This window comes from Nanorana parkeri, unplaced genomic scaffold (assembly GCF_000935625.1).
Source record: "Nanorana parkeri isolate BGI_ZX_2015 unplaced genomic scaffold, ASM93562v1 scaffold783, whole genome shotgun sequence".
Lineage (NCBI taxonomy): Eukaryota > Metazoa > Chordata > Amphibia > Anura > Dicroglossidae > Nanorana > Nanorana parkeri.
In genome coordinates, this window is record NW_017307051.1 from 323,319 (window position 1) to 343,314 (window position 19,996).

At 40.9% G+C, this 19,996-nt stretch overlaps 1 protein-coding gene across 1 annotated transcript in view; it reads right to left on the reverse strand.

Moving 5' to 3' along the window:
• Positions 1–19,996, reverse strand: part of JARID2 (jumonji and AT-rich interaction domain containing 2) — a 156,917-nt gene that overhangs the window by 52,208 nt on the left and 84,713 nt on the right. The window contains exons 3-4 of the mRNA XM_018564793.1: positions 17,543–17,675; positions 3,725–3,894 (exon numbers count right to left, since the gene is read on the reverse strand). Coding sequence (XP_018420295.1) covers positions 3,725–3,894; positions 17,543–17,675 — 303 coding nt within the window. The remainder of the gene's footprint in view (positions 1–3,724; positions 3,895–17,542; positions 17,676–19,996) is intronic.

Consider the following 19,996-nt stretch of genomic DNA (forward strand, 5'->3'; position numbering starts at 1 on the left):
CAAAAAATTTTTGCGACGTAAAAGATTTTTAGTAAAAAAAAAAAAAAAAAAAGTGAATCAAAGTCTACTAATATCCCACAAAGCTCTTGGTCACTACTAGTAACAACATCCATAAAAGTTGTAGAAAAGAAGGCTTTTCTAGGACTGAAAAGACGTAGAAAATCCTGTCAGCTGCACCCACTACTACTTCATTCTGATGCACGTATAGCATTATGTCTGCACAATGTGTTCACTATAGGAGGGAATAACTCAAGAATGAGAATAATACTAACCTAATCTGCTTAAAGTAGATTGATAAAAATGTTTTGTAAGAGCATGAGGTATGTAAAGTGGTGTAATCCTGCCCTACAATGCTGTCTACCCCATATACCAGGTATTTCCTCATTTAGGCCCACTGGGCTACTTTGTGTGACAAAAGAAAATGCACTCATAGAAGTCTGCAGAGAAACTTCGAGCAAAAAGAGTGCAGGCAGAATCCATATCCAGAGCTGAATCTTTAGACTAGTAGGTCACAGGTACACAAAGCACCACACACAATCCTCAGTTTCAAAAATCCATTAATGGAAAAAGAGGGGTGGGGGGAGAGAGCAAGAGGGGGAGAGAGCGAGAGAGGGGGGGAGATATATATATACAGGGCTTGAAAAATTTGGCGGTGTCTCACCAGTCAGTCAAAAATTTCACCAGTCAGCATGACCGGACTATATAGCCTTGCAATATATATGCAGACTCTCCTTTCCACCCATGTCCGTACCTCAGTACAGACTAGAGATGCACTGATATCGATACTAGTATCTGTGCCAATACCGAGTATTTGGGCGAGTACTGGTACTTGCCCAAATGCTCCGATACCTTCCCTGATACCGGAACTTCCAGTCAGGGGAAGATTTCATTTGACCGGCAATGCCGTAGAGGAGCATGGAGCCAGCTTCCCGTGTGGTCAGGAAGCTGGGTGGCGAGTAATGACCCGCCTCCCGGTTTCTGATTGACCAGTAAATCGGCTCCATGCTGATTGGCCTGGAAGCCAGCTTCCCGGGCCAATCAGCATCAAGCCAGCTGAACAGCCGACTCCTTGCTGATTGTCTAGGAAGCCGGGCTTCCCAGCCAATCAGTATGGAGCCGGCTTCCCATCCAATCAGGAAGTTGGGTGGTGGGTCATTACTCGCTGCCCAGCTTCCTGATTGGCTGGGAAACCGGTTTCCCAGCCAAGCATAATCAAGCTGCCTAAGCAACATGGAGCCAACTTCTCGGGCAATCAGAATGCTCGGGAAGCCGGCTCCATGCCAGCAGTAGCACCAGTATTGGTACTCGGTATCTGTGAGTACCGAAAGCAAAATATCGGTACTCCTACCCGATACCGGCAAACAGGTATCGGTGCATCCCTAGTACAGACATTCAGTAACATGGTGGGAGAAAATCTCAGTGGACATTATTGTATTTGTATTCCATTTAGAACTACAAGTCTCCTGATAAAGGTTCTGTGAATGGATGGCACCATTCTGTGGAGGCGGAGCGACGTATAGCCACACCAAATTCAAACAGCCGCAATCTGCGCGGAGAAAAACCCCTGCAATTCAGGTAAACAGAGAGGGTGGAGGGTGGTGGCTGTGACCTGATCATGTTACACCCTAAATATGGGTGTCAAATGAAACGAGGTCAGAAAGATAAACTTGGCCTTTAAAATTTTTCTCAAGGCAAAATAAAAAAAACAAAAAAACAAGCAGTATATCTCTGTAATACAAGCACATTTTCCCATGTTTTATCCCTTTAACCCTTACCCTGCCGCACACACACATAATGTACATGTGCATCACTGAAAGTGCGTTATGGTACATAACATGGGTGTGTGTTGTAACCATGCACTGCAGCGCATGTGCACAACACATCTCAGTGCTTGATTATTTATTACCATAAGCTTCAGTCACCAGAGTGAACCTTTATTTAACGTGTATCTAAATGCAAAGAAATCGAATCCTTTTACGATTTAAAAACATTTTGTGAGCCTTTTTCTTCTGCTAAAGTTGCCAGAATACTTGGTGATCCTGCAAGTGCAAAAGCATGGTGAATATGCAGTTTTCTAGTTAACGTGTGTCATCACATAGCACAGCCATCTCCACCATGACGAACAGCAGCTTGTGTGCATGGAGTTACATCAGTGGCCATCCAATGGCGAAGAGGATTCCCATGGGACCCAGAAGTGACAGCAGTGGAGGAGAACAGAGTGGAGGACTGAAGATGGATCCAACAGTGCTGGAAAAGGGCAGCCTTGTAAGGTACATGTACCATAATGTGTAAATATGCTGTTTATGCTTGTACATTATGGGAAAAACCTACAATTTACAGAGCAGTTTACCACAGACTTCCAGAGAGTACAGAAGGACCACATAACCACCAATAAAAGCCATAAAAAAAATGTATTTCCATCAATTTTGTATAATTGTAAAGTAAGTGACTTAGTGAGTGTGTAATGACTTCTAGGATTATTATGCATTAGTTATTACTTTAGAAATACTTTAAACATACCAAAATACAAATGTATATGTAAGTATAATCATATATTTAACTTTGAAATTGTGCCAAGAGAATAACTAAATCAAAGAACAAACTAGGCAAGTATAATCTTACTAGCAGCATTTGTAGTGTGTAATTTCAGGGCTGGTAACAACTTGAGTTTATTTAAGTTTATATCACTTGTTGTAAATCACAAGAATTTATAACTTCCAGACATTTCAAATATATCTGCCTTTATTTAGGCGTAAGCATGTGTTGCCTCTTAGAAAGGTATCAATCACCTTAATGTGACACGGGCATATCATATAAACAATGTGCAGAATGGCCACATGGTTTTTACTGCCTGCAGATTCAGTGGGATCTCTCCTACAGTAAATTATTCTGGCCAAACTTTGCTTGCATATGTTTAAGTGAAAAAAAAAAAAGCACATGCTGGTCAATGATTGGTAAGGTCCTATAAACACAGTGATATGTCTCCAATTACAAAACCATTATTTTCTATGACAAAAGGAGATCTGAAATCATTATTTCTAAAGACAAATACAGAGAGGTCAATTCAAATGTCAGATTATGTCTACAAAATGCAGAAAAAGCTGGATTGAATGGCACTGTGCGCTTATATCAATATCATTTATCTTGTTTATTGGGTTGCAGATGTAGATAATATTAAAAAGGGAAACTTTAGTCTTTAGAGTGTGCTGGCTATACATGTGACACATCAGCCGGACATAATCAGTGTCATCAGTGAGTGTTAAAATATTAAGACGTTTGTTGTACAGTTTGTAATGATCTATGTTCAGAGTAGCCATTTTGTTAGACAAAAGTCGATTTTTCAACTGACAAATTGTTAAAGGAGCTGGGCTGAAAACTGGCAATCAGCTGCAGTCACTGCTCCATTATTTTGAGAGCTGTGGGTGCCACCTATCAGAAAACAGTAGCCCAGAAGGGCGTTTTCTTTCATTCAAGCTGCAAGGCTTAACGAGAAAAAATGGCAAGTGCATGGCCAGCTTTACAGTAGAAGCCGAGACCTGCATAAAGTATCAGTTGCCTGTAACTTTGAATTTGGCATGTAGTTTTCAATTAAGATAACCTTTGCATATGCATTTTCTATCTCTTCTCAAACTGCATTTTCCTTATCTGGGACAGAAAGACATAATTGTCAACAGTAATGTTATTTTAGTATACAAGGCAAAAAAAAACAGTTTAAAACCTTTACCTCGAAGACACAGAAATGTGAGGAAATCCTCAGTCTTGGGCTTGCGTTTGGAGAGGTCGGATATCTGAGTAACTGGTGGGGGTAGCGATGGCTCCACAATTTTAATAGGGGTTGTGCTCGGACTGTTTGGCTGGGATTGGGCAAATTTTCTTTGTGCTTGCAGTCTTGGCCTGTAGAATAAGGGACAATAAATTTAGTAAGATAAATGCCTTTAGTCACAAGGAAGAACACACTCAAGAAAATGTGGAGACGTGTTCTTATAACTGATCTACAGAAAGTTTCAAGCTGTAAAAAGGAAAAACATATATTTATATATGATGCATTTATTTATTACATGTAATTAGGAACATTGATGTAATGCAGAACACTTAACTCTGTTTATCTTTGTACATGTGCACATTAGAATATGTTAAGTACACTATATAAGTGTGGGAAATTCATAAAATAATTGTATTAGTTTCTGTAATAGTGACTATACACAACATTAAGATGTCAGGCCTGTAGTATTAGTAGTATTCCCTTCCGCCTCAGCACCACATCACAAAAGTGCAGGTAATGCCCCTGCTGCAACTGATTGGACCAAGGGGGGGTGCGTCATTGACAGTTGTACATGGGCTTGGATGAACCCAGGCAAACTTCGTTCACGCCAAGCCCCTGCACATCACTAATGGCCAGCATCTGGCTCAAAACACATAGGGGTTGGCTCTTGACACCCATGTACAGCGGGTTCATGAAAAATGTTATACAAACCACTTTACTCTGCCTGAATCCTTCTCCGTTTGATAAAATCATCATATGTAAACATCTATTTTAAAAAATGTAAAGCTATTCTGAAAATCCAAGTAACACTGCGGTAATTAGGCTATTTTCAGACTCAGCTGCCACTTTAAAACAATATTTGAAGAGCTTTCATCAAGACACATACTGCAAGCTGAAACCTAGAGGCTTTCATGTTTTTTTTTAGAAACTGACAGAAATTGCCAGCAAATGCTTTTGGCTCCAAGAGTTGTGGCCTTACATTAAACAGGCTTTTTACTTTGTCCTGATGACAACATGAAGTGTACAAAAAACAGGCCTCACGTTTTGGTGCACCTGGCCTAAAAGAACCTACTACATCACCAAGAAGCAAGGAAATAAGCAAACAGATGAGATCACATGACAAAAGTAAATAATAAAACGTTTATATGGAGACTACTCTGGTAAACAGTTTGGAAAAAAAAAGAAGCCCGCTAGATCATTTACTAGTGATGTAATCCTGCTGCATACTAGGTTCTAGTTTTCACTTGATATTGGTCATGGGTGTTCAGGGCTCACTTGATGCACTTGGGGAACGAAGGCTGGCCCATTTAGTTTGAGGCAATAAAGAACTACTGTAGCTCAAATCGCTAAACAAAAGTTAATGCTGGTTCTGATAGAATGGTGTTTGAACACACAACGCATCACAGTTTATTGTGCATGAGTGTGCATAGCTGCAGACAGGTCAGGGTGCCCATGCTGACCCGTGTTTACTGGCAAAAGTGCCTACAATGGGCAAGTGAGCATGAGAACGGGACTACAGAGAAATGGAAGAAGGTGGCCTGTAAGGTAAGTCCTTACACTAACATTGCGGAGAGGGGTAAAAAATCCTTTAATGTCACTTTAAAAGCACTGAGGGGAATTTATCAAAACTGGAGCAGACAAAATCTGGAGCAGCTGTGCATGGCAGCCAATCAGCTTCCGTTTCATTTTCAAATCTTAACTGAACTGACGAAAGAAGCCGATACAGATTCAGACTGCTGCAGTTTTGATTAAATTCCCCCCCATTGTATATTCATAAGAGGAAGCTTTGTTTGTCCCTAAGGCTCCGTTCACACATCACGTTTTGATTTCAGCATGGTTTTTTGCACAGAAAAAAACCATGCGCATTTTAACATATGCTCAGATTCCACACGTCTGCAGCTACTACTATAGAAGGAATGTGCGGCAGTCGCTCAGAATATCGCACTTGTACTTTTTTGTGCAATGCACATTTTTGTTCAGTGCATATGATGCGTAGGTGTGAACAGGGTACATTAAAATGTGTATTTTTTGTGTTTTGCACGTGCATTCCTGCAAGTGTGAATGGAACCTTAGCGGGAAGAAATATTTTACATATATTTTTAGGGAGGCAGTGTGAATAGGAATACAAATATATAGTGAAGTTTTCTCAAATTTAACTGCAAAAGCAGGCCTATTTATAAACAAATCACAGAGCCATTCGCCCTGCGAATCTCTGTGAATGTTCAATCTGTGTGAACGTCCTCTTAAGAAGGCAAAGCAATTCTGCAGATGTGTGAGACAGGGTAGTCTTGAGAACACATTGCCTACACATGCACAGTGTACACAAAACAAGCTCTGTATTCCTCACAAAGTCACCACTCACTGCCCAAACACGCATGTTTAAATCTCACATTTAAGGAAATGTCAAAGCATCACAGTTTATTGTGCATGAGTGTGCATAGCTGCAGACAGGTCAGGGTGCCCATGCTGACCCGTGTTTACTGGCAAAAGTGCCTACAATGGGCAAGTGAGCATGAGAACGGGACTACAGAGAAATGGAAGAAGGTGGCCTGGTTTGATTAATACATTTTATTTTACATCATATGGTTGGCCAGGTGCGTGTGTGCCACTTACCTGGGGGAAGAGATGGCTTTAGGATGCACTAGGGGAAAAAGGCAAGCCGACAGAGGCAGTGTGATGCTTTGGGCAATGTTCTGCTGTGAAACCTTGGGTCCTGCCATTCAAGTGGATGTTACTTTGACACGTACCACCTACCTAAACATTGTTGCTGACCAAGTACACCCCTTCATTGAAAACGTATTCCCTGAAAGCAGTAGCATCTTTCAGCAGCATAATGCACCCTGCCACACTACAAAAATGGTTTAAGGAACACATTGATTTTGAGCTGTTGATTTGGCCTCCAATTTACCCAGATCTCAATCCAATCAAGCATCTGGAAAAACAAGTCCGATCCATGAAGGCCCCACCTCACAATTTACAGGAGTTCTAGTGGAGTCCATGCTTCAATCGGTCAGGGCTGTTTTGGTAGTAAAATGGGAATCTACTCATTAGGTGGGTGGTCATAATCTTATGACTGATCTGTGTATATCTATACCACCCAGACAGTTAACATACAGTATTGCGAACTGAGTAAAAGGTTGAGGACTCAACCATCTCCTCAGTCTGTTTCTCCTTGCTCCTCCTCAGATATATGGCAGCCTTATGAAGGGCAGTCTATGGAGACCAAGGAAACCCTCTAAGAGAAAAACTGCTAGAGAAAAGGAGAAGTGAAGAGGAAACGAGAAATTGCAGAAATGCTCAAGGACAGAAAAGGACATGCAAAAAAAAAGGGAGGGAGAGGGAACAGAAATCTGCAGAAAAAAGAAGAGAAAGGGAGCCAGGTCCATAGACAAGGACACTAGGATCCAGCCCGTTCAAGCAGCAATCAAGGTCCACCAAGGCCTTTGCCTCAGCTGCCAGCCAAAAGGGAGGTTACAATAATTAACTCCGTTTGTACTATACCAGCAGAGCTTATTAAAACATTCACACCTTTTCTTTATGGGGCTGATGTAAGATGCATTTAGTTTTTCATGGGGTATCAATCATACCTATGAAAAACATGATTTGCAGGAAATCACACAGATGATTCACCAAATGTTGAGGGGTGACTGAAACAAACCTTCAAACTGCAAACATGGGCTGGGTTAAGGCTCAGCTTGTACATTTTTCTGTGAAGGTTTGCTGTTATGAGGAGCTGGGTTTAGCCACACTAGTCTATGTCAAGCTGCTGCAAGAACAGCTTGCTTTCACAACTACCAGGGAGCTATATTAGTGTAATATAATAAGGTAAGGGATCTGTACCCTTTTTTTTTCTAATTCAAACTAAAACAGCTTCAACTTCGTATCAATATACATCTAATTTAAGTATTGAGAAAAGGTTGACATAGTAGCCAGAGGATGGAGGTGAGCAGACACTGGGCAGTGATGAAGGTGGGCAGCATTAGTGGCAGATAAGCAGATTGTGCAGTCGAGATACTTGCACAGTACATATCCTTTCATTCTCCAAAAGCTTTGCAAGTGCTCATTAAAGTGTAAATCCACTTTGCAGCCAAATTGTGATAACACCCATTTTATATTTGTTACATGTTCCCATTCACATAGCATAAAATGTGTTTCTTACCATTTTACTTGCTCTTTTCTGAAAACTCTAAAACTGAAGTTTTTCCATTCTCTGTAACTGAGAGGAGGCGCTTGGGGTTAAGGTTTATCAGAATTAGCCCTGTTTGTACTGTGCTGGCAGAGGTCATGAACAGTTGTAAACTAGATTTGAGCACCGTTTGTCCTAACAAAGGGTTAAAGACCTAGAAACCTTGTATGTTAGAGAAAATGCAGTCTTGCAAAATTTGTGAGTCTGCCCCTTTCACAAATGGGGGGCCATTTGTAATGGGGGTCAGACTCACAAATTTTAGTAGCTTGCAGTCTGCCCAAAGGCCTCCTCCAAATAAACATTTAAAAAGGTAAGAAGTAATGTTTACATTTATTTGTAGGTATGCTGTGTGAATGGGAACACATAAACATAGTGGGGTTTTCAAATTTGACTGCAAAAGTAGAAATACATTTTCTTGTAGCCAAATTAGCATGACACCTACTTTAGATTTGTTACATGTTACCATTCACAGTGCATAAATGAAAAAAAATAAAACAATTTTGAAACAAATTGCTGCTTAGATTTTAAGTGCTTTTTAAAATCCTACCTAGCTTCCCCCCTATGATGTTAAAGAGGTATCTGTGTGACATTATGTTTACTTTAATTAACCCTGTCTGAACTGCACTGGCAGATCTCATTATCAGTTGTAAACTAGATGTGAACACTGTCTGTCCTAACAAAGGGTTAAAGCCTTAAAGGGTTATTAAACCCTCAGCGTGTTCTTGCATATATCTAATGCTAGCATGCAGTAGATATATGCAAAAACTTTTTTTTAAAACAAAAAACTTTTCAAACAAATTTTTACTTACCTGTGTCTCCGCCGCACGCTCCCGTCTGAACATCTGAAGTCTTGGGTGGCCGCAAAGGATCTTGGGTCGGGCGCATGCGCAGTTCAGATGTTCGGTTGGGAGACGAGGAGAGACACAAGGTAAGTCTATGGAGCACCGTGCACCAGCACAGACTCCGTGGGACATCAGGGAAGGAAAGATGAGTCAGCGCTGGATTGGAGACCCGCACCAGCGCTGGAGGGACATCTGAAAACTACACTAAAGAAGATGATGATCAGATTAAGAGGCATGATTTAAGGTAAGTCCTTACACTAACATTGCGGAGAGGGGTAAAAAATCCTTTAATGTCACTTTAAAAGCACTGAGGGGAATTTATCAAAACTGGAGCAGACAAAATCTGGAGCAGCTGTGCATGGCAGCCAATCAGCTTCCGTTTCATTTTCAAATCTTAACTGAACTGACGAAAGAAGCCGATACAGATTCAGACTGCTGCAGTTTTGATTAAATTCCCCCCCATTGTATATTCATAAGAGGAAGCTTTGTTTGTCCCTAAGGCTCCGTTCACACATCACGTTTTGATTTCAGCATGGTTTTTTGCACAGAAAAAAACCATGCGCATTTTAACATATGCTCAGATTCCACACGTCTGCAGCTACTACTATAGAAGGAATGTGCGGCAGTCGCTCAGAATATCGCACTTGTACTTTTTTGTGCAATGCACATTTTTGTTCAGTGCATATGATGCGTAGGTGTGAACAGGGTACATTAAAATGTGTATTTTTTGTGTTTTGCACGTGCATTCCTGCAAGTGTGAATGGAACCTTAGCGGGAAGAAATATTTTACATATATTTTTAGGGAGGCAGTGTGAATAGGAATACAAATATATAGTGAAGTTTTCTCAAATTTAACTGCAAAAGCAGGCCTATTTATAAACAAATCACAGAGCCATTCGCCCTGCGAATCTCTGTGAATGTTCAATCTGTGTGAACGTCCTCTTAAGAAGGCAAAGCAATTCTGCAGATGTGTGAGACAGGGTAGTCTTGAGAACACATTGCCTACACATGCACAGTGTACACAAAACAAGCTCTGTATTCCTCACAAAGTCACCACTCACTGCCCAAACACGCATGTTTAAATCTCACATTTAAGGAAATGTCAACATGCATGAAATGAACACCTCACTCATAACTATGGGTAAGGGTTGCCACCTGGCCTAGCTGGCAATAGTATGACTTGTTGCCAATGTTTTTGACAGTTAGGACATTTTAAATCTGCTATTTTCTTTCACAGAATAGGTGACAACCGTAGCTACTAGGTCAAAGAGATTTGTGGCTGTTCTATTTACTGGTATGTTGTACTCATCTTTGTTATTTAAATACTAGAAAGATCACAATAAAACACTGGGTTTCCAGACATTAACTAAACCATATTGATCATATACCTTGCAGAATACAGAACTATTAATTTTATACAAACTTAACTTCTATTAACTTTGGAAGTTGTGAAGGCAGAAAGCATTGCATTATACCCAAACAGGTATGGTCTCCAAACTGGCAAACAATAAATGTCAGCTTTGATTGTCTATTTAGGTTTAATCGAACTTAAAAGGCTGTCTTCTGAGCCAGCATCTGAATACAGATTTTCACCGTGGCATCAACTGCACTGTTTAAACTGAGATTGCATTTCATATCAGTCAACAAAGCATTTCAAACACTCCATTTACACTTAAAAGGCAAACTGTTTGCTGTGACAGCTCACATTTAATTAACCAAATTCAAACAAAGGAATTGATGCATTTTAAAAAAAATGGACCAGAGGAAAAATAGTGCCTTGGCAAACCTGGTAGAGATCTCTGTTTTGAGACCCATTCAGAAAAAGAAAGTGTCCTGGTTGCATATTCCTTTGGAGGCATGATTACAGTATGTTATTAACCCCTTCATGACTGAACTTGTTTTTAGTTTCTGTTCGTAAATGACTGACACACTTTTGATATTTTTGCTGTGTGATTCTTCCACGTCAGAATATACTTTCTACTAGAAGAAAAAAAATTACGTAAGATGGCTGACACTGCAGGGTCTGGAGTCCAGATTTGTCAAACACTAGATTATCATTGTAAATGTTTGAATCTTTGTTGGATCAAAGTGCCAGCTATGGCCAGCATTGTGAAGAACATCCATAAAATTGTTTAGATTGTAAGTCCTCACGGACAGGGCCCTCCTTACCATCTTGTCTTGACTTGTATTGTGATTGTAATGTCTTCCTTATATTGTAAAGCGCTGCGCAACCTGTTGGCGCTATATAAATCCTGTATTATAATACTACTACTAATAATAATAATAAACTAAACCTTTATATAGACAACACAAACAGAGAAAATAGTGTGGTTTCCGCATACAAAATAGTCTTTATCTGAATTATAATTCTGGATTTAGGTTGAACACTAGTATCAAAACCTTTGTTTACTTATCTTATTTTACAGTATAGGTACTCCGGTTTCCTCCCACACTCCAAAGACATGCTGGAAGGTTAATTGGCTCCTGTCTAAATCAGTTCTTGCATACAGGTGAAACTCGAATAATTAGAATATCGTGCAAAAGTAATTGCAGTAAGTGGTGCAAAAGGGGCCCAAACCAAGTACTGAGTACATATGCATGCTTGTACTTTTCAGAGGTCCGATATTGTTCTATGTACAATCCTTGTTTTATTGATTGCATGTAATAATCTACTTTTTTGAGGTTGTGGATTTGGGGTTCTTGGGGTTTTCATGAGCTGTAAGCCATAATCATCACAATGACAAATCACGGCTTGAATTATCTTGCTTTGCATGTAATGAGTCTATCTCATATATTAGTTTCCCCTTTTAAGTTGCATTAGTGAAATAAATGAGCTTTGCACGATATTCTAATTATTCGAGTTTCACCTGTATATGTATTTGAGATGGGGACCTTAGATTGTAAGGGCTCCTTGAGGGCAGGGACTGGTGTCAATGTGGAACGATGTAAATCGCTGTGTAAATTGTCGGCGCTATATAAATACCTGTTATAAATAAACATCTCCATTTGAAGCATTTTGTTTTAGTTTTTAGTAGATTAGGCAAGGGTCAGAAGCCCTGTCAGCTTTTACAACTCGGAGTAGATTGCCGTTTACTAGATTTCCCCTCACTTGCTGATCCAATGACACGTCACCAGGCCGTAACATGAGCACAATCTCCAAGGCTGGGCACACACCTTACAACCATCACAAGACTTTTGTCTTGCGATGGTTGTAAGGTACTTAAAAAAACTTACGATCTGCCTATCTTGGACAGGCAGATCGTACTTGCGATGATCGCTTTTATCGTACGAACATGCTACACAACCGCCGTACATGTTCATAAGTTCATGTTTCGAACATGTTCATAAGTTAAAAGTCGTACGACCTTACAGTAGTAGAGGTCGCACGGCTTCCACACACCTTAGGATAATCGTACGATTGCGGGATTTCCCGCGATTATCGTACAATTATCGTAAGGTGTGTGGGGACCTTAAGAGCAACACCCAGTAAGACACGTTTTTAATGGAGCAGAGGGGAGGCTAAAACCCCATAAGCATGATATAAGTTTCTGTAAAAAAATAAATACCTCTCTGGTTTTTTTTTTCCGTTCAAAAAGTTTTATTGTTTTGTCATTTCGTTATCACGTTGTGTGGACTCAAGTAAACAAGTTTTAATCATGACCACCGAAGGTGGCAATTACTGTGTACGACACATACATCGTATATGAGAATGTAAGATCACTCAAATGCTAAATTATAAAAGTATAAAAAAGAACATCAATTCTGACGAAGTCCAATACAGATATAAGTTTCCAACAGTGGAGGGAATAACCAGTTAGTACGGACTTCAAGACAAGGACTCAGAGGAGTAGCCCGAGCTAATCGGTTCCAAGGGGGGGGCACCCCAAGATGGGGGGGAGGGGAGGAAGTACAGTGGAGAAGGATAGGTTTAAAGGAGGGAGAAGGGGAAGGGAGACAGAAAGTAAGGAGGCAAAGTATAAGAACAGAAAGGTAGTGACATCTAGCTGCCCGTCCGATCCCCACATACTTATATGGACAAGGAGTCTGCACCAAAGGAGAGAGGGAGGTATGATTCAATTCATGGCTCCCACAACTTCCTAAATGGCTCCATAGCATCCCTTTGGATTGCAGTGAGTTTCTCAAAGAACATCACATGTGATACTCCGGACTTGACTTCAGCAAAAGGGAGGTCAGGGGATTTCCAAGCTTTCACAATGACCCGTTTGGCCTCTGTGAGAATGATTGTTATCAACCGGTGTTGACGTGTCGTACACACCATTGGTTTTTTTATGTAAGAGAGCTTCCAGCAGGTCCTTGCAAAACGTCTTGCCAGTAACAGTATATAGCAGTTGATAGACTCTGTGCCAGAATCTCCGCACTTTAGGGCAGGACCACGATATGTGGAGGACCGAACCTTCCACCCGGCAACCCCTGAAACAATTCGGAAAGTGAGATGGGATAGCTCTGGAGATCCGGAGCGGGACCAAATACCACCTGAAGAGCAATTTGTAATTTGCCTCAATCGTTTGTACATTCATCGAACTCCTAGAGGTTGTCCTCCATATCTGGTCCCAAGTGTCAGGGGAAATGGAGCATCCTAGGTCTTGTTCCCATTTGAGAGTGTAGGCTGGTAAGGAGGCATGCAATTTGTCTAAATAATAAGGTACCGTATTTTGCGGTCTATAAGACGCTCCGGACGATAGGACGCATGGCTTCTGTGACAGAAATTCTATGACAGAAATTCTGTCACAGAAGCTGCAGTTAGTGACTGCTGAGACAGGTGGCGCTGTCTCAGTAATCACACAGAGCAGACGAAGAACGTCGTTCTTCGTCTGCTCAATGGGCTCTATGGTGAGCTCCTATGGGGGATCGTGACGGGTCACAGTCCCGCAGAGGTACGAGGGACCCAGAAAACCTCGGCGGGGGGGCGGACACTATCGCCGATGCCGCCGCCGCTCGATTTAATACAAGGGATCTACTTAGATCGCTTGTATTAAACGAACAGCGGTTCCCACTGTACATTCAGCTCTGCTTGTCAGGAGCAGGGCTGAATGTACAAAAAGAAACTACTCGCCCGGCGCCCGAAACTGCATGTCCCGGGTGTCGGGCGATAGGTATTCGCTCCATAAGACGCAGGCACATTTCCCCCCTCTTTTTGGGGGAAAAAAAGTGCGTCTTATGGAGCGAAAAATACGGTGTATAGGGCCAATATAGTCCCTGAGTCCCGTTTCCCATAGTGTAACAGTCATCAAAGGGGGTGAGGGGGGGAAGGTTTCGCTGGGACCCCAGGCAGGTCAGCAAGAAGTGTTTAATCTGAATAAATTGAAAGATATGCCTAGAGGTTAGCTGGTGATCAGCGCTGAGCGGCTCGAATGGTATGATACCCTGTGCAGAACAGAAGTCGTTAATTAGACTCAGGGATTTCAAAAGCCAGGACTTAAAAGCCATTGGGTTGGAAAACCTGGTTGGAACAATGGGTTACCATGAATGGACATCAGAGGAGTGTGGGTGGGACATCAAACCCATTGGGCGTCTCAGCCCATCCCAGACTTTCAGAGTGTGTTTGAGTACAGGGTTGATAATGTTCCCCACGTATTTTGCGTGGTAGCCAAGGAGGATTAAGGAGGGAAATTGGGGAACAGGTGTAGGCTTCCAGCGAGTGCTGCCAATAAGATGAATTGAGGGATCCATGACAGCTTGGGCTCAGAGGAACTGATGCAAGTTGTCTTTCAGCCAGGAACACTAGGGACAGCAAGTGACAGAAAAGAAGAACTGAGGAGGCCGCTATGGATTGAAGGTGCTATTTTATCTTTTTGCAGATTACTATTTTTATTTTGACTCCTGTTACAGGATGACAACACTTTCTCAGTCTTCCAGCTGCATTCAAGTAGTCCCAAGAGTGTGCACACGCACTCACAAGAAAATGTGATGCAGGTATTGCTGGAGTGTATGCATGCAGATGGGTAGTGGCTGCAAAGAGGCTGGATCAGCAGTCTCAGAAGTTTATGATACAAAGTGCTATAGCAAACTACTGTAAATGTCATTCTATAAAAATCCATTTGAACACTTTGACTTTCTGATTGTATAACACTGCAGATTATTCCGCCAGTTAATAATGATGATGATAACTACAGGGCATAAGGATGCACTTTGAACACTGTGCGAATATTGACTGTATGTGTATATTCATTTATAACTAAGAGTAAAGTAATATTCAGCTTTTAGTGAGCATAGCATTACTAATTATACCGTTTGATGGGCATTTCTCTCAACAGGAGGAGATGTTCAATTCAAGTTACTTAATGACTTGGAAGTAAGGTTATCTAAACAAGAATTCACCACAGTTACTTTCCATACTAAACAAATGTGTTTCCTGTTTAAACATATAAAAAAAAAGATTTAGTATTGCAGCTAATGTAAGGGATGTGTAAACCAATTACTTGACCTGCGGGATACTTTTATTTGAAGTATGTAAAAAATATAAAAGGTTCTAATTCATTACGTGCATTTTCAGAAAATGTTCTTAAAAAAGGACCGAACCTCTATGTAAGGTTCAAGCATCAGCATAACAGAATATATTTTCATGTAGGAAAACCTCTGTGAACGTCAACAGCTCCATGTTGCAGTTGTTAATGGAATGTTTTATACACATTCTGAGAATAGGACCGGTTGTCCTCTGCCCTTGCACTTGGTCTCCAACATCTTCTGACAGAGTGCTGTTCCCTCCACAGCTCCCATCTAAGCTGTAACCATCCGGCTCTGCCTTATTTTTCAGAAACAGGCATTCTGGCTCACCTCCAGTCATTTTATCAGAAGTACCATATCATCTTGTGCCTTTCTCAGTGCTCTGCTTTTGAAGTTTCTTAATGTAACAAACACTCTGCCATGAATTATTTCACAGACTTATTTTCCATGTAGTTTTTATGGTTCTACAATGGCTCATGATGCCGGTTAGTTGTTTGTTCACTTTTAAGGAAAGAGGAATGTCGGGACCTGACACCACTATGTTAAATATTTATCTATTTATCATAACCAGCAACCATAGTGATACACTATCAGTTTGGAGTTCTCTCCTTAAGCTGGCCATACACCATGAGAATTCAATTAAAAAAAAAAAATATTTCAGAACGTTCGTTCAATTTTTTAATAGTTAATGGGGGTACATTTTTTTGAGAAACCCCATTAATTTCCAAAAGCAAATGTTAAAATTTAATGAAATTTCGAACAATAGTCCCTGATAGCTTTATCAAATGTTCTGATTAAATTTTTCAATTTAAATGTGCACTATGTAATTTTTAGAATGTTACTATTTGTGCAGAATTTTAAGGAAGCTCCAGTGCTGTATTAGAGGGGGGTTGTGCTGTGTCAAGCTTGCCCCTTAAGCTTTTTCTCCTTTTCCTACAAAAAAATCTCTTCCAATTCAGGATGACTAAAAACAAACAAAAAATGGAAAAGCGCACTACAAGGGGTCACCACTGATCAGGGGGTGGCCACAGTAAATTTAAGAACAGAAATTTTATTTTATAATGGCATACAAATTGAGATTTAAAAATATTTTTAAAAATAAAAATAGAAAATTAAAAACCAGTAAGTGTAATACACAGTGTGCAAGCTCTATGTAAACAGGGTGAGGGACCCTGTATAAAGTGAGAATCAACAAAGTGGTTGAGAGCGCTCTAACTGTATTAAAAAAAGACGACCACTCACGTTTTGGAAGTTACTGTGATGGTTGGTCACGAAGGACTGATGTGACTGGAACACATAGGATATCACAGCAGGCTGAGGGTGGCATCAGGGAGACATGTGGGGAGCTAGCCTGGAGGAGGTGATACGAGGACTGTGGAGAACCGTAAGGAGACAGCTGGCCAGGCTGAATCCTGTCGGCTGTGCGAGATCAGCCGCTCTGTGGTGGTGCTGTCACTGTCAGGTCGCAGTGGCGATGGGCTCGGCTCCAGTCGGCACAAGTGTCCATCAGACTGAGTGGTAGGGGGTGTAATGCTGTCGTTAGCTACGCGTTTCGAGGCTGCTGCCTTTGTCAAGCCTGAGATCGTGGTAAGGGAAAAAATGCGGGAATGATTCAATCTATTTGAATCTGACAGCTGGGAGGAGCCCGGGGCCCATCCACGGTTTGCGATAGGTGACCGGACTGAAGGGGGCGGGACAGGCTGATGATGATATCCCTAAGCCGTGAGCCCTTGAGATAGCAGGTTGCAGGCCGCGGGCAGTAAAAAGTAATTCATTACTGATCTTTAGAGGGGCTCGGTGGAGACCATACAGAATAGTATCTAAAGATATCTGGGGATGTGGATGTCTTAGTGATTGTGCATAAATAACGTGACATGAAGAGAGTGGACAGGATGTTGGTGTTGGTACATATAATAAGACAAAATTAAAAGGATTCTTACTAAATATATTCTTTATTGTTTATTGTAGTATAAGGCTGTTTACTGTTAAAAGTAGCTTGTCGTCAAGCTTGTGGAAGAGGTAGTGCCTAAAAATATTGAGTACTGATATAGGTAATAGGTTATGAGCGAAAATGGTACCCAACCTGGTTTCAGAACATTTTTTAAAACATAGCCCCTGACACCAAAGTCTTAACATCAGAGTGGTCTTTTTTGAAGACAGTTAGAGCGCTCTCAACCACTTTGTCGATCTTACAATTCAGGAACAAGAGGAGTTGCTGGGTGTCAAATACACATATGTAGAAGACCAATTTTGTAGAAAAAATAAAATAAAAGTTAAACCACCAACCTTTTCCTCACTGGTCCATCCTCCGAATCTGAGGAAGTTACACTATTGGTGAGTGAAGATCCTTGAGAGGTGTCATCCTTCTCAGTTTCTGAGGACTGCCCTGATCCTTTAGACTGTCCATTAAGAAGAAGACCTAGAAAGAAAAAAAATTCTGAAATTAGACCTGAGCTACTTGCTAAGTAGTGTAAGTTTTATTAGAATCTCATTCCTTCTGCGAGCTATGATCTTTTGTAGAACATGAAAGGGAAAGTCTTTTAAATTCAGACTTTGTGTTTTCTGTTTTAATTACTTTCTCACTCACTGAAGCACCTATGATATCATTCAAGTCACCAAGATAAAAAAACATTAGGAGAAAAAAAAAAAAAAAAAGTATTTCCATTTCAATTTATTAAAGTTTTAAGTCGGAATACAAAGATAACGGGCAACAAAATATGACAATATAAGAATAGGTATAATCAAAGCATAAGTGAAACAATCAGGCGGACCAAACAAACAATTTGTGAAAAAAATATACATAAAAGTGGGATTGAACCAGTGCAAAAATGTTTTTATAAATGCTAAGAGCATAAAGAAAGAGGGCAATTAGTGCGATCAGTGCAGCAACCAGGTGGTAAAAGATCATTAACATCCGTGAGCAAGAAGGGGGGAAAGGAGGGAAGGCCAGGAAAGGAGGAGGGCGGGAAGGTGAGAAAAATAAGGAAGACAAGCAGAAAAAGAAGCAAGGCTAAGGCATTAAGAGAAAAGGGCAGACGGATGGGAGGAGAAGGAAAAGAAGAAAGGACAGTGAAGGCGAAAAAAGGTAGTAAAGGCAAGTAAGCCAGTAAACAGTAGCCAAGTTAGTGAGCAGCAGCTCCACCCTGAAAGGCAAACTGTCTAAGCCATTATGCGAGAGTGTGTGTCACAGGATCCAAGGTGGGAAGGGCACCGAGTTTTTGTTGGAAATGGTTCAATCCCATGATGAAGTAAATCTTGCCAGGGATCTCTCCGAATGAGCACATGAACTAAGTTGGAGATGAGCCTATATATTTTCGTCCAAAAGCAGATCGCAAAAGGGACAAGTCCACCATGTATGCAAAACATTACCTGTCACCAAACAACCCCTGAAGCAGTTACTGGCGTATGTGGGCTGAAGATGGCTAATTGTAGAGAGGACCAAGTACCATCTGGTAAGCATATTATAAGCAGACTCCTGGGTCCCAATATTGCGGGAACCTTTGGAAACAGTGTCCCAAGTTCCAACCCAATCCTCTAGGGATTTTGTGTGATTTAGGTCTTGATTCCATCTGACATCATATTTATGAGTTGCGTGGGAAGATAGGGCATTTAATTGCGAGTACAGTATTGAGACCAGTTAGGGAAACAGGATATGCTTTTAAAAAAGAGGTAAGAGGGGTAGTAATGTCCGAACCAGAAGTCAGGGATTGGACCCAGTATCTAATTTGAATGTAACAAAACAATTTCCTGGAATGGGGTTGAGACTTAGGGTCCCAAGACATTATTTTAGAGTCACAGTGGAAGCAAGAAAGAGTATTATAGCAGTGAGTGACCCACCGATCAAAAGCTGAAGGACTTTCAATTGCGGGGAAAATCATAGGGTTCCCTAGGAGAGTAGTAAGGGGGAGATGTGGGGATATTAAGGAACTAGAAAATTTGACTAGCTTCTATACTTTCAGCATGTGGAGGAGTTGAGGACAAGGAATGTTCAGGGCAACCATAGGGTGCTTGTTGTGCCAAATAAAGGACATAATGTGGTTCTGCATAGACACTAAGGCAAATCTAGGGATGTGTTATAACCAATACTTCTCAATCAATTTTCAACATTGTCACACATAAAATGGTTCTTAAAACCAATGAGCTTACAGGGTTGTGTTTACAGATGCTGGTCAGTCAAACAGCTTATATCTTTTAGGCAAGATCTCTTGGTTGAATTTTCCTTCTCATCGAATGATCAGTAATGGTGCATTTAATGAAAGTGAAGAGTTAAGAGTGAGAACTTCTTGGCAATGATTGATGTTTAAGCAGAGGTAAACCTCGAGAGGCATGAGTTTATTTCCAGAAGAGTCCATAAACAAAAGGAGGCAGTATCTGATTCTAAATAGTTGTGTGGGGTTTGACACTTTAAAAGCTGTGTGTGCAAAGATGCGGAGCACTAGAGCTCAAAATAAAACTCAGAGCACATAAACCATGACAAGAAATTGCTCACTGTCTACAGTAGGCAATTGCCAAGTGCTGTGCCTTTTAGTGAACAGGGGTAAAAGTACTACCAACAACAACCGAAAACATTATGTTATTCATCTATAGCATGTTATAAAATAAAAGCTTATGGTGGGTCAGCAGGGACAGGTTTTATTTCCTTTGGATGCAATACATACTGCCCCATCCTAATATGGATGTATGTCATATGAAGAAAACAGTACTGTGTTCACCTATAACCATCAGCACATTTTTCACTTT